Source organism: Cygnus atratus, chromosome 6 (genome assembly GCF_013377495.2).
Source record: "Cygnus atratus isolate AKBS03 ecotype Queensland, Australia chromosome 6, CAtr_DNAZoo_HiC_assembly, whole genome shotgun sequence".
NCBI classification, from domain to species: Eukaryota; Metazoa; Chordata; class Aves; order Anseriformes; family Anatidae; genus Cygnus; species Cygnus atratus.
This window is the reverse complement of record NC_066367.1, coordinates 30,496,482-30,510,677: the sequence shown is the minus strand read 5'-3', so window position 1 is coordinate 30,510,677 and position 14,196 is coordinate 30,496,482. Positions and strand designations below refer to the sequence as shown.

Genomic DNA, 14,196 nt, shown 5'->3' with positions numbered 1-14,196 from the left:
TGACAGGGGCCACGGGGGAGCCTGGAGGGGTGCAGGGCCTCCCGCGGGAGCCAACAAGCGCGGGGCACGCAGCGGCTCCTGCCAGCCCGAGCGGGCCGGGGGGGGGCCAGGCGGCGGCTGGAAGGAGCTAAATATAAATTTCTTTATTTATATCTATCCCCATCTGCGCCGGGGGGAGCGCCGCGCCCCGATCCTGCCCGACTTCTCTGCCTGGGGGGGGGGGGGGGCTAACTCTGCGGCCCCAGGCCGGGCTGCCCGCGGCGATAAGGGGGAGGCCGGGGCGAGGGGAGGGGAAGAAGGGAGGGAAGGCGAGGGGAGGGCCGGGCCCGGCGGGGCGGGGAGCGGCGGCGAGGCGTGCGCCAGGGCACTGGCGGAGGCAGCGGCACCGGGAGGGACACACCGGGAGGCGGCGGGGCCGGGGGCAAGGTGAACGGGGACGGGGCCGGGGGGCGGCGGCGGCTGCTCGGGGGGGGGGGGGGGGGGGGCGGGGGGGGGGGGCACGGGCCTGGGGGTCGCGGGCTTGCAGCGGGGGGCCGGGAGCGGGACACGGCGTGGGGCGGGAGGGCGGCACAGCGTGGCCACAGCCCGGCTGTCGTCCCCTGGGGCACCCCGGCATCGCCAGCCCTGCTGGGGCTCCGTCCGGCCCCGGGCACACCGCTGGAACCACCCCCCCCCCCCCGCGTGCCCCCCCCGCGGGTCCCTCGCGGCATCCATCCGCACCCCGCGTGCCCCCCCCCCCCTGAGACCCCCGCTCTCCCATCTCTCCGCAGCCCCCGAGCGAGCGGCGAGGGATGGCGCTGCTGGGGGGCTACTGCGAGGGCAACAGCTCGGGTGGCGCAGGCGTGGGTGCAGGCAGGGCTTCCAGCCCTGCTTCTTCTTCACGCTGGGTGCCCCCGCCGTGCTGCTCAGCGTCTGCCTGCTGCTGGGGCGCCCTGCAGTACGCCTGCTACGTCCGCTTCGGCCGCGCCATGGAGCCCAAATACATCCCTCGCTCGCCCCTCTACCACGGCCAGGTCCTGCTGTCCCCCTGGCTGCTGGCCCTGCAGCCCTTCGGGGGGCTGCTGTGGCAAGTGGGGGGGCCCCGGGAGGCTCTACTCCGGTACATGGTGCTGCACGCCTTGCCTCTGGGCCCTCAGCTGGGCTGCGCCGTGGCCCTCCTGCAGCTGGAGCACACGCGGGTGCTGGCGCACCCCGACCGCACACGGGGCCACGGCACCGTCCTCCTCTCTTCTTCTGGGCGCTGGCCTTCGCTGCCGAGAACCTGACGCTGGTGTCACTGGCTGGAGGAGCCCGCTGTGGTGGTGGGCGCTGGAGGGACACCGACCAGAAGGTAGGTGGGCCGGGAAGGGGGCCGGGGCACCTCGCTGGGGGGCTGCAGCGGCGCGGTGCTGGGGGCGGGTGTCGTGCACGGCAACCGACACGCTCCTGGCACGTGGCTGCTCACGCCCAGGCATGCACGCTTCCCGCATACCTCAGCCCTTGCTCCTGCTCCTCTCCTCCCCTGGTCCTCACCTCTCTCAGCTCACGCCCATCTCGAATCCGGCCGGGCTGTGCTGAGGGCAGGCTGCGGCGGCTGAGCCTTCTCCACCCAGGTGCAGTTCGGCCTCTGGCTGCTGCGTTACATCTGCACGTTCCTGCTCTTCGTCCTGGGCATGAAGGCGCCGGGGCTGCCCCACAAGCCCTACATGCTGCTGGTGAACGAGGAGGAGCGGGACGTGGAGAACAGCCAGGTGAGTCCAGGGCACCTCTCTCTGCTGGGGGAAGAGCTGAGAACGGAACGGAGACCCGCGTCCCCCGAGACTGGCATCTTCAGGAGCTGGGGGGAGCGTGGCTTAGGGCCGTGTGTGAGCTCCCTGCGTGCTGGCAGGACGGAGCGGGGACCCCCCGGAGGTTGGGGCTGGTTTTGTTGCCGGTGACCCCTCTCTCTCTGCGCTCCCCCCAGCCGCTGCTGCAGGACGCGGGCAGGAGCACCTCCACTTGGAAAGGATTTTCGGAGGAAGCTGCGGCTGCTGGCGGCAGTACATGTGGCCTAAAGGCAACCGCCTGCTGCAGGGGCTGGTTGGTGCTCTTCTGCATGGCGCTCATGGGCCTGAGCGGGCCATTAACGTCTTCGTCCCCATCTACTACAAGAACATCGGTGAGGTGCCCGGGGATGGTTGTCCTGGCTCAGGGATACCCTGTCCCCACAGCGAGGAGGCCTGGGAGAGCCAAGGCTGGGGGGCTGCGGTTGGCCCCTGAGAGCCTGCATGCTCTGGGAATGAGCCCCCCGTGTCCTGCTGGGTGGCAGGGGCAGAGGAATTTCTCTGGGCTTTTCCCAGTGCTCCTCTCCTGCCTGTGCTGGCTGCCCAGCCCCAGGACCGCTGTGCCCAGAGATGTGCTTGCTGCCACATCCCGAAGGTGTGACGTCCTTTGAGTCCCCACCTCGGCCGTCACACTGCTCCTCTGGCACAACCCCAGGGGATGCTGCATTTCGGGACGGCTGCCCGCTGCTTCGCCAAATGCTGGGGGGGGACACAAGTGACCTGGGAGGTTGCAGGGACCTGGCAGGAGCAGGGTCCTGGGGCTGGAGCTGGGTGCTGCTGGCTGGTTCCCGTGGGGCACCCAGCGGTGCTCCCTGCCCCGACACGTGCCACCATCTCCTCAGTGAACGAGCTGACGGAGGGGGTGCTCCCTGGCACACCCTGGCCTGGACCGTCTGCATCTACGTGGGGCTGAAGTTCCTGCAGGGCGGAGGTGCTGGTAAGGACCCGGGGAAAGGACGGGGTGTGCTGGGGAGGGATGGCGTGGGGCACTTTCCCCTGGCTGGGGACCACCGCGGGGGGACCCGATCCCCGCCAAACCTCCCCGTTGGCCCCCGCGCAGGCTCCACCGGCTTTCGTGAGCGCAACCTGCGCACCTTCCTGTGGTGTGGGTGCAGCAGTTCACCAACCGGCAGGTGCAGGTGCAGCTCTTCGCCCACCTGCACGGCTTGTCCCTGCGCTGGCACCTGGCCGCCGCAACCGGGCGAGGTCCTGCGCAGCGTGGACCGCGGCACCAGCAGCATTTTATCAACAGCCTGCTCAGGTCAGAGCGCGGGCCCGCGGCAGTGGCTGGAGCTCCCCCCGCCGACTGGCCTGGTGCGATGTTCCCCCTAGTCCCCCGCAGCCTACATCGTCTTCAGCATCGTCCCCACCGTCACGGACATCGTCATCGGCATCGTTTATTTCACCTCCGTCTTCAGCGCCTGGTTCGGTCCTCATCATCTTCGTGTGCATGAGCCTCTACCTGAGTGAGCGCGGTCGGGAAGTGGGGGTTCTGAGCTGCCGGGGCTGCGGGCACCCCACCACCGACACAGCCCCTTCCCACCGCAGCTCTGACCATCTTCATCACCCGAGTGGAGGACCAAAAGTACCGGCGGGACATGAACACGCGGGACAACGAGGCCAAAAGTCCCCGCGCCGTGGACTCGCTCTACAACTTCGAGACGGTGACGGCGGAGGGGCGAGGGTGGGCGCCGAGCATCCCCCCCGCCCGGCGCTGGGCAGGGTGCTGAGCCCGGCTCTGCGTCCCGCAGTTGAAGTACTACAACGCCGAGAGCTACGAGGTGAAACCGCTTCAACGATGCCATCGTCAAGTACCAGGTACGGGAACGCTCAGGCACCGGGTTGGAGGGGAAGGAGCCGGGCCTGCGGGCAGCTGGCGGGGCTTTGCCGTGGTTCGGAGGGGCTCACAGAGGACCTTCGCCTCTTGCAGCTGTCCGAGTGGAAGGTCAGCGCCTCGCTGGGTCCTCCTCAACCAGACCCAGAACTGGTCATCGGCCTGGGGCTGCTGGCGGGGTCGCTGCTCTGCGCCTACTTTGTCCCGCGAGAACAAGCTGCAGGTGAGGCTGGGGCCGCCCCTGCCTAGGGAGGGGGTCCTGCAGCTGGGGGTGACTGGGCACGTCTTCCCCCGGCCCTTCCAGGTGGGGGGGACTTGTTCCTCTTCGGCACCTACATCATCCAGCTCTACACACCGCTCAAACTGGTTCGGGACCTACTACAGGTAGTGCTGGCCCCATCCCCGGGGAGCGCCTGGGTCACGGTGTGCTCCCCAAAAACCCTTCCCTGCTCTTTGCCCCCCTTCCAGGATGATCCAGAACTCCCTTCGTGGACATGGAGAACATGTTCGAGCTCTTCCACGAGGAGCAGGGAGGTGGGGGGGGCCCCCTTCCTGAGCCCGCTCTTTCCCTGGCACGGCCCCTGGTGCTGAGGCTGGCGGGGGGGGGCGTGAAGGCCTTAGGGCTCTTCTGCATGGCAGGTGAAGGACGCGGTGAACGCCGGAGACCTGCGCCTGGAGGCCGGGCGCATTAGGGCGCTTTTTGAGTTTGAGAACGTGCACTTCAGCTACGTGGTTTTTTTTTTTTTTATGGGTACGGGGTGCTGGGCAGGGGGGGATGAGTCCAGCAATGGGACCTGGCACGGGGACGTGGGGTACGGGAGGTGGCCCTGAGAACCCCTGCTCCCTCTCCCAGGAAGGAAATCCTGCAGGACGTCCTCCTTCTCCGTGATGCCTGGGCAGACCCTGGCCCTGGTGAGAGCAGGACCGTGGGTGTGGGATGGGGTGTGAAGGACTGGCCTCAAACCGGGACAGTCCTTCCTCGCTCAGCCCATTGTGTCCAGCAGCGGGGCGGGGGGGGGTTGTCTCTGGTGTCCCCAAATCCTTTGAGCGCAGGTGGGACCTTCGGGCTCAGGGAAAACACCATCATCCGCCTGCTCTTCCGCTTCTACGACGTGCGGGGTGGCTGCATCCGCATCGACGGCAGGACATCTCCCAGGTGAGGTCCCTCTTGAGCACTGCAAGGGCTTGAGGGCAGGGTGGAAGGGGGCAGTGGGGCACGGGGCGGGGGGGGCAGGGTCTGGCTGAGCCCTCACCCCCCCGCCCCCCCGCAACCTCCCCAGGTGAAGCAGGCGTCGCTGCGCACTCACATCGGGGTGGTGCCCAGGACACGGTGTCTCTTCAACGACACCATCGCCAACAACATCCGCTACGGGCGGGTCCTGGCCACCGACGAGGGAGGGCAGCAGGAGGCAGCCAGGCTGCTGACATCCACGACCGCATCCTTTCCTTCCCCGACGGTGAGACCCCGCAGCCCCTTCCCCCGCTTTTTTTTTTTTTCCACGCCCTTGCAGCTCACGGGGTGGGCGCTGCTGGCCGTGCTTTGCCTCTCCCTGCCGTCCCTCTGGTCCCCGTCCCTGTCTCGGAGGGGCCCAGCGCAGTTTCATTTCCTGCCCTTGTGCCTGCAGGGTACAACACCCAGGTGGGGGAGCGGGGGCTGAAGCTGAGCGGGGGGGAGGAAAGAAGCAGCGCGTGGCCATCGCACGCACCATCCCTGAAGGGCCCCCGCATCATCCTGCTGGACGAGGGTAACGGCAAAGCCCCCACCCCCCCCCCCTTTTTTCCCAGCCGTGCCCTGCAAGCAGCCCCTCTGCGGCGGGCTGCCTCCATAGCCACCTCCTCTCTCCCCAGGCCACCTCCGCGCTGGACTGGACACGGAGACCGAGAGGAACATCCAGGCCTCCCTGGCCAAGGTCTGCGCCCACCGCACCAGCATCGTCGTGGGCACACAGGTAGGGACGGGCGGAAGGGGGCTGATCCAGCTCAGCAAAGCCCTCCTGCAGTTTTGGGGGGGGGGGTTTGGTGGGGGTGTCGGCAGGATCTTGGAGGGCACGGGGAAGGGTAAGCCCCGCAGCCGTGACGCGGCATATCCTCCGGAGCAGAGCTTCCCGGGGCTCGGATGCCTTTCCTGGCCAGCTTGGGGCATCACCAAGGGCCCTTGGGCTGGCTCAGGAGGACGCAGGGACTTTTCCTCGCCCCCCCTGGGTACTCGCAGCTCCTGCGCGCCGTGCAAGCCCCTTTTTTGCCAGATCGAGCCCTGCGCAACGCAAGGCCCTGCCTCTCCCCGCAGGCTCTCCACCGTGGTGGGCGCAGACCAATCCTGGTGCTCAGGACGGGCGGATTGCAGAGCGTGGGATGTGAGCGAGGGGGCCGGTAGGGGCATCGGCGCCGCCCTGCCCACGGGACCCCGGCTCTGGGGCCCAGCTCGGAGCCTGCAGCCCCCCGCTGTCCCCGCAGGCACCGAGGAGCTGCTGCAGAAGGGCGGCGTGTACGCCAGCATGTGGCTGCAGCAGCAGCAGGCTGGGGACGAGGGCGAGAGCAAGGAGCGGCGCACCGAGAAGCCCCCCGGCGGCAAGAAGGGGCCGTGAGCACGGCCAGGGGGCTCCGCTGTGACTCCGAACCAGGGCCTCGGGCACCCGTGGTGCCGGGGGACCCCGCTGCCGCCTGCGGCTCCGTGTGCGCGCCAGGAGCGGCAGGGACTGGCTTGGACACTCCGCTGCGTTTGTACCCGTTCGGTTTGCTGTTGTGTAGCTCCTTAAACCAGGTCCCTCCCAGCTCCGTGCCTGCGTGCTCTGGGCAGGGTGCCTGCAGGGCCCCCCGGGGCAGGGGCGCCGCGATGCGGGCGGGGACGGGGGGGCACCGCCTGTGCCCGGGGGTCACCAGCAGCTCACTGCCACGGGGCTCAGTCCAGCAGCCTGTCCCTGTCCCCATCCCGCCAGCACCAGGGCTGCTCGCTGCCAAAGGAAGCAAGGGCAGTGCAGCCGGCTGCCCGCTTTGTCCCCCCCGTGCTGCCACCCCCCGTATGTGCCCCCATCCACCCCCCCCACACCACCCCCCCCCAGCTCACAGCTCTGAGCCAGCAGCCCCGGCACCAACCCGCCTGCTCCCGCACAGCCACTCTGCACCTTGTGCTCCATGCCTTTATTTTCTCCCAAGCAGCACTTTGACACGTTTTCAGCACTCTCTCCCAGCCCACCCCCAACCCAGCTCCAGCCCGGGGAGGCGCCGCTGCCGGGTGCCCAGCCCCGCAGAAAACCAGGCACATCCGCACGGGCAGGAGCAGGTCCAGCAGGGAAACCTGAGAGAGCCGGCGAGAAAGCAGCACGGGGCAGCACGACCTCCCCCAGGAGGCTGGCAGGACACGACCCCAGCCCGGGATCAGCTCCTGCCCGCAGGGAAGGAGGGTGCTGTGCTCCAACCCCTAGCTGCATGCTGCCTGCTCTGCCGAAGAGGGGATGACCTGCAGCATGGCTGGAGAAGGGGGGGGAAGCCCCCCCCCAGGCCAGCCCTGCCCTCTCCCCACATCCCCCAGCGGTGACAGGACACCAGCTGCGGGCTCAGCACCCTCCGTGCACCGCTGCTCGCTTCAGCCAGCGTGTGCTCGGGCTTGCCCCCAGCCTGCACCCCCGCGGGAGGCACCAGGGGTTTTGCCGCACCCCCTGCACGCGGGCTGAGATGTCCGTGTGCGTTTGGTGGCTGGCCGACAGCCCCGGGGAGATGAGATGGTGCCTGGCCATGTCCCCGGGGAGATGAGATGGTGCCAGGATGTCCCCAGGATTGCCCTGACGGCATCCCCCCGGGGGAGGCCACGGCGATGTCTGTCCCTCGTGCCCCAGCAGGATGCCGCCTACGACAATGCTGCAGTTGGACGGCTTCGAGCCGTGCGCCTGGGAAGGGAAGGAGCGCGGGGGTGAGGGGAGGCAGGACGGGACGTCTTCCTCCGGCCTGCAAGGGGCACGGGCAGGGCTCGAGCCCCAGGAGCAGAACCTGGAGGGTGTGTGTGGGGTGGAGGGGGTGTGGGGGGTCCCCCAGGATCGGCCGCTCGCTCACCTGCCGCTGCAGCTGCTGGTACTCTCGGCTTCGCTTGCCGACAGCGCCTGGGCCAGCGCCAGGTCCTCCTCCTCCTCCTGCTTGCTTGTGGGTGGCAGCGGAGCAGCGTGGGCCTCGTGCCCCCCCCCCCCGGGGGGGCAGCACCAAGCGGCGTGCCCCAGGACTCGCCGTGCTCCATCGCTGACAGGCGGTCACGAGCGCGTCCCACCCCGTGCTGCCCTGCAGTCGATGTCCCCGTCCCCCCCCCAACCAGCACCTGTGGCACAGAGCACAGCTCAGCGACGGCTCTGGACTCGTCCCTGTGCCCCCCCCCCCCCCCGGCCACGCAGGGCCATCGTCACCATCCCCGCCCCCCCCCCCCCGGCCCCGTGACTCAGGGTCTGGCACCGCGCGTCCCCGGCCGTACCTGGGCGGCTGCGCGAGCCCTGTGCTGACTCCGCCAGGGACAGCTCCAGAGCCCGCTGCACAGCGCTTCCTCCTCGCTCTGAAAACAAAGCCCCCCCGTCAGCAGCCGCGCTCTGCCCCCCCCCCCCCCCCCCCCCCCCCCCCCCCCCCCCCCCCATGCCGCCGCCAGCACAGGGGAGCAGGAACCCCCCCAAAAAAGCCCAGGCCAGCCCACTCACCAGTCCGTTCTCTGCAGCACGGCAGCCGGCGGGGAGGTGCTGGGGGTCTGGGACGCGGCTGCTCTGCCTCTGCAGGCAGGGGAGAAGCTGGTCACCGTCAGGGGGAGCGCCGGCACGGGCGGCCACAGGGAGTGGGGAGCAGCTCCTGCGTCCCAGTGGGGAGCCAACGCCGAGTGGGGTTGCCACCAGACCTACCTGGCGGAGGGGCTGTCTGCGGGCGGGCAGCTCCACTGCTTGGTGTGGTCACTGCTTTGGAGAGGGACGCCTGGGCCCTAGCGAGCGCGGCGTGTCTAGGGCAGAGAGCGGGCCTGTGAGCGAGCGCTCCGCCATCACGGGGCACCCCTGGGCGCTGAGCACCCAGGGCGAGGATGCCGGGTGAGTGAAAGAGACCTCCCCGGCATCCTCTTCTCCAAACCATCCCTGGTGCGTGGGTATTTAGCTACAGGACATGGGGTGTGAGCCGCAGCAGTCACAGAGAAGGGGCCCAGGGGCAGGAGGTGAAACTAGGTTTCTTTCGCCGTCACCCCACCAGCCCTGCCGTCCCCAGGCCTCACCACCCAACCTTTGGAGAGCGAGTGCCCAGCCCCGACCTGCAGTAGTCGTGCGTCCAGGGGTGCCGGTGCTTCATGGCAGTAGTTCCTGTGGCACTGCTCGCCAGATCACCTTCATCATCCCTCCTTCGGCTATGCAGACGGGCTCTTCCTTCAAGCACTTGTTGGTGGAAGATATGCAAGCAGGGCTGGTTGGCGGCGGGGAGGAGGGACGCACGGCGCTGTCCCTGACCATCGGCTGCCGCTTTTTGGGGGCTCTCCTAGGCCTGTCTCCCGCTAGAGGCTTTCCACCAGGCCACTCGTTAGTCATGCGCTAAACGCTTCGTGTCAGTATGGACAAGGTCCGACGCTGTGAGCACGGAACAGCACCAGGAGCCTCGCAGAGCCCTAAGGGCAGCACAGGGGCTGTGCTCTCCCCGGCGAGAAAGGGCCAGCAAATTGCCACCCGACCGCCGTCGAAGCGGCAGCGAGCTGCTTCCCAACACCCGTTCCTGCCTTTCTCCAGTCCCCACGCGGATGGCCCGTGCTGCACCCCCAGGGCTTATCCCAGCCCCGAAATCAACCCCACGGAAAGCCCCTCCGAACCCCTCCTGCCCTCGGAGGCTCCCACCCTTGCGCTTGCGGCTGCGCGGGGTCGGCCCTTGCCAGTGGCGGTCGATGTGCTAGCGCCACCACCACGTCGGGCATCTCCCCTCGCCTCACGGGCCACCGGCGTGTTGCACAGAGCGGGCACACGGTGACCTGCACGTCCTGCGGGCAGGGCGAAAGAAAGGCGTCGGGGACACGAAGCCGCGGGGCGGGCACGTCCCGCCGGCTCGCCCCCGAGTTTGCGGGGCTCACAGCGGGGTGAAGCGGCTGTCGGGGGGGGTGGAGGGGGGGAGGTGGTGGAGCTTGCGGCACAGCCGCCGCAGCACCTAAGGGTGTTCCTCTGAAGTGACTAGGGGGGGGGGAGGGGGGGGGGGGCGGGGAGGGAAGAGCACTCCTACCGGTCGCCTGTCACCTTCTGTAGCGCGGAGGTTCTGCACGCGTGCTGGGGCGTTGGCGACGTAGGTCGCCGCCGCAGCAGAAGATCTGCTGGCAGGCGTTGCACTTGAGGGGCAGGAAATCTGGGGCGGGGGGCGAGGCACGGGGAGACGCTCAGAAAAAAGGCACCCCGCATCAGCCGGCACCCGCCGCTCCCACCCACACACCCCACCCCAGGCCCCGTGCCCCCCCCCCGGCCCCGTGCCCCCCCCCCCCCTTCCCCGCCGTCCCTCCTGTGTCCACCCTCCCCGGCCCCTCACCCAGGCGCTGGCAGGGGGGCCAGGAGCAGTGCTCCCCCAGCTCCGGGAACTTCCATGGCGGCCCCGAGCCGTGTCTCGTGCCGGCGTTCCACGCGGGGCGGGGGACGCGGCCCGGCCGCCACCCCCCCGCGCGGTCACGGGGCGGGCCCCGCGGGGTCCTGCCCGCGTCCCGCCGCGTGTCCTGACTCCTCATGCCATCGGTCACCCTTCACCCACCACCCTACGCCAGGCCTGCAGCATGAGGGTACCGCTGGGCCCCCCCCCCAAACATGCAGCCCCCACGGACCCACCGCCGGACGGGGTGGGGGGTGTCCTGCCAAGGCCTGGGGGTCCCGACAAGTGCCGAGCATCCCAACCCACCCCAATCCGCGGCCGGAGGGGTTTGCCCCATGGAGAGGGCTTCTTCTTGCTTTAAAAAAATATCGGGGGGTTCCCCCCCTTGTTCGTGATGTCCCCCTTCCTTCCCCCTCCCTTCCCCTGCCCCCCCCCCCATTCATTCCGACCCAGCCCCCAAAGCTCCCATCCTCTCCCTCGTAACCGAGCTCCCGGCATTCTCTTCGAGGCGCTTCCCAGCCTTCAGGTGCCGTGCCGAGGTGGCCGACCCAGCAAGGAAGGGCTGCGGAGGCAAAGGGAGTTGGCCGGCCAGCAGGGTGAGGGGCCTGGGACAGGAGGGACGCACGAGTGGGGGCGGCGGCCAGGAAGAAACTGCAGCACGGAACGGGGCCAGGAGTAAGTGAATTTCATTGATTGCAAAAAACTCCACAGCCACCCAGTAGCACAACTCAGATCAGACAGGGAAAAGTACAGGTATCGCCCGACGCCGTGCTCCAGCAGTGATAACGAAAGATGCCGCCAGGTTGCAGAAGGGGTCCCTCCGCTTCACAGCGCCCAGCTGCTTCCGTCCCCTTGCTGCTCCGCCCTGCCCTCCGAAGACCCCCTTGCCCTCCCCTAGCCCCTGAGAGCCGTGTCTGACGGTGCTCCCCCATCCCTCCCCCAAACTAAACCAAATGGGAGTAAAAATTATTTACACTTTTAGCCATTTAAAAACCCAATAAAATAAGATTGCATACATATGTCCTACTGGGGATTTGGGTATTAGCAGCAGCTACAGCTTAGCCCTCAGTACTCTGCGTGCAAAAAACGAAAGACAAACAGAAGACAGACCAAAATACTGCACCATTACTAGGGAAGCGTTGCTGGGGTTGGTGTTTCGATTTTTTTTTTTTTTTTTTTTTTTTTTTTTTTTTTTTTTTTGTGGGCGTAAGGCTTCTAGGAGCCGGCCTCTCCCCAGGGCCGCGGGGCAGGGGCGTCTCCCGCTCAGCCAGCGAAGGGGGCCGGGCTCTAGAAGGATGGAAGGGGATTCGTTATCCAGAAACAGCACATTAACACTGACGCGTGTTCCATCCCCGTCAACACAAACACTAAACCCGCTGCGCGTTCGCCACGTGAGCTCTTCCTTCTTTCCAGGGACGATGGAGATATAAAGGGGACGCGTGAAGAAGACCTAAGACATAGACGCTGCTGTCATCACTGCCCTCCTCCTACGTCTCCTGCTTTGGGCAGATCAGCGAGTGCGGGAGAGGGGGAAGCCGGAGCCGGAAGAGCAGCAGGAGACTCTTGAGCTTCCTGCTCCTCCCCAAGCCCCAGCTCTACATCCATTTGCTCCAGCTCCCTCTGATCCAGTAGCTCAAAGTCTTCCGCTTCCTCCTCGTCCTCCGGTGAAAGCTGCTGTCTCCGTCTCCACCGCTTCGGTCTCTGACAGCTGTGCTTGGAAGCTCAGTTTCTCTTCGGGCTCAGTGGGGAGGAACTCAGAGATGGAGGGCCCCTCGCTGGCTCCGAGGACCCGCAGCAGGGCAGAGAGGGTGTTTCTGCACGCCGTGGTAATGGCAGTGGTGACGATCTCCTCGCACGCAGCGTGTCAATGCAGATGCCCAGGCCCGGCGCAGGGACAGTCTTGGCTCGGCGTTGCCTCCTGCCACTTGCCCGCTCCCGTTGAAGTGCGTATTTACAAAATGGAGAGGAGACGCGAGGCGAAGGATGGAGAGGTCGGAGTCCGCAGCCTCCTTCTCTGCCGAGTCCAGCTCACGGGCAGCGTGGGCAAGCTCGGGACCCAGAGGCACACCAAACGCATCTTCATCGCGCTCTGTGCAGTCCCAGATCTCTGGAATGATATCTTCCACGGAGGGAAAACTTGCCAGGTCCTTGGAAACGACTCCTCTGGCTCACTGTGCCAGACTCTGCTTGATCCAGGTCTGGAAGGCACCAGCATTAACATCAGCATAAGGCACGGGTCACCTTGTCTTGACCCAGAGCACTGACATCTCCCATCTACCTTCTCCCAGCTGACACATTAGGGCTTGCTTGTTTTTAAGCCTTCTACCCAGCTCTTGGAGCACAGCAGGAAGGCGTCTGCAGTTACTCCCTTCTCCTAGGGCACAACTCACCTACAGCGTTTCTCTTTTTTCAGTCTGTTCTACGTGCTCTGTGCCGAGGGAAGACCAGCTTCCCCGCCTCACACTGACACCATAGAGCACTCCACTAAAACACAGGGGCTCAGGGAAATTCCCCTGCAAATAGCTGGGTTCTCCCTGTCCTCCCATTCAGAGGAAACAGTTGTTGTGGGACAGGACACCCAGGGGAAGGGAGGCAGCAAAATGTCCCGTCATATACCTTCAGAACCAACAATCCGTCAGCTGTGGGGTGGTCAGCCCTTGAGACAGAAAAGCCCCCGCTCTCCAGGATGGAAGCCTCCTCATCAGAGAGCTCAGATCTTGTGATCGACAGTGCCAGGGCAGTTTTCTTCACATCCACCTGCATGGGATGAAAGAGGGACAAGTTCCTGGATGTGTGACTAACCAGTGCAAACCAGAGCTTCCAGGCGGAAGGCTTTTGCTGGAAAGACTCTGCGCGGGGCACAGTATGATAGCAGGAGGGATCTGGGCAAAGCGCTCACTGCATTGCCAGCGAAGTCCATCAATCTTAAATCACTGGCTTTCCCGCAGTAATGTCATTGCCTGAAGCTTGCCTGCCCTCACTCTCAGTGAGAAGAGCATGAAAGAGCCAGAACAAGATGGGGATCATCCTGCAGGAGTATCAGAAAGCTTCAATCCTTCTCATGGCAACGCCAAAAGAGCAAAATACCCCTTCCCTCTTACTTTCACACTAGGCCCAAAGAAGTCTTCTACAGTAGACAGTGGTTCAAGTATCTGCATTCCTTTGGAAGCTAAAGCTTCCCCACCTCACAGCTCCATGCCCAGAACTCCTGCAAAGGCAGACACTGGGCCCCATTTGTGGTGCATGCATAGAAGGGTCCCCACCACAGTCTGAGTTGAGAGCAGGGGGATGCGTAAGACTGCTCTAGCACCTGCTCATCTTCTTTTTCTAGTGGTGAGCAGAAGGGAAGCCTCTGCACATGACACAGGGCAGCTGATTTCTTCAGGAGACTTCTGTCTTCTCCGAGCCGTGAAGCATAAGCATCAAGGCAATTCATGCAGGTCTGCAGGTGCCTGGAGCATTGCTCCCCCCATGCTGCCTCACCAGCCCTGGGACACTAAATTCGTCAACACCCGGATTGGAGACAGTGCCCTTCATCAGGCCAGCAGCCTTCTCCCTCGGGATTCTTCAAGTGGATTGTTGCTCTGACTGTTTAATATTGTGGCTGCAGTCGGACCACACCTTGGTCCTCAACGTGCACCAGCCCAGAGAGGAGGGGCTGGTTCCTGCATAGCTCTGCTGGCTCTTACCACTGGGGAGAAGCGCTGACAGCTCTGCCTCACTCTCGCTCTCCGTCTCTGCCTTATCCGTTTGGTAATCACCTGCTGCAGGCTCACTCTTCCCTTGGCGCTCTGAGGAAAAGAAGAAAGGCTTTCCATGAAGACTGAAAGAATTTTTTATTACATCACTCACCACTACTTCTCTGTAAAAACCATGCGGGTTTCCCCAAAGAACCTAAGAGTTCCTAGAAACAATTAAAAATTTGCTGCTTCTAGTTTGCTGTTCCCAGGACAACGGGCATTACCCGCCCAGTTACTCTCCCCCAGACCCTCAAGTTTCAGC

The 14,196-nt window shown here is 65.6% G+C and overlaps 2 protein-coding genes across 2 annotated transcripts in view; one reads left to right on the top strand and one right to left on the bottom strand.

Annotated features, from left to right (window-relative positions):
- The first annotated feature begins 791 nt into the window (after nt 1-791).
- Nucleotides 792-6,221, top strand: ABCB6 (ATP binding cassette subfamily B member 6 (Langereis blood group)). Its single transcript, XM_050711683.1, is given in 39 exon segments — nt 792-830; nt 832-849; nt 851-925; nt 927-1,223; nt 1,226-1,279; nt 1,282-1,314; nt 1,316-1,330; nt 1,593-1,730; nt 1,943-1,981; nt 1,983-2,015; nt 2,017-2,137; nt 2,645-2,661; nt 2,664-2,739; nt 2,863-2,904; nt 2,907-3,001; nt 3,003-3,057; nt 3,145-3,233; nt 3,235-3,268; nt 3,351-3,466; nt 3,554-3,586; nt 3,588-3,620; nt 3,733-3,859; nt 3,941-3,996; nt 3,998-4,020; nt 4,105-4,120; nt 4,122-4,167; nt 4,274-4,394; nt 4,490-4,511; nt 4,513-4,548; nt 4,690-4,711; nt 4,714-4,773; nt 4,776-4,792; nt 4,917-5,048; nt 5,051-5,093; nt 5,262-5,381; nt 5,485-5,577; nt 5,917-5,956; nt 5,958-6,006; nt 6,099-6,221. Coding segments are annotated over 39 exon segments (2,598 nt in total).
- A 1,458-nt stretch (nt 6,222-7,679) lies between these two features.
- The window catches only part of RETREG2 (reticulophagy regulator family member 2), a 17,937-nt gene continuing 11,420 nt past the window's right edge, over nt 7,680-14,196 (bottom strand). The window contains 9 exon segments of the mRNA XM_050711671.1: nt 7,680-7,767; nt 8,307-8,375; nt 9,468-9,607; nt 9,844-9,963; nt 11,686-11,862; nt 11,864-12,049; nt 12,052-12,095; nt 12,098-12,346; nt 12,349-12,392. Of these exon segments, the coding sequence (XP_050567628.1) occupies nt 7,680-7,767; nt 8,307-8,375; nt 9,468-9,607; nt 9,844-9,963; nt 11,686-11,862; nt 11,864-12,049; nt 12,052-12,095; nt 12,098-12,346; nt 12,349-12,392 (1,117 nt within the window).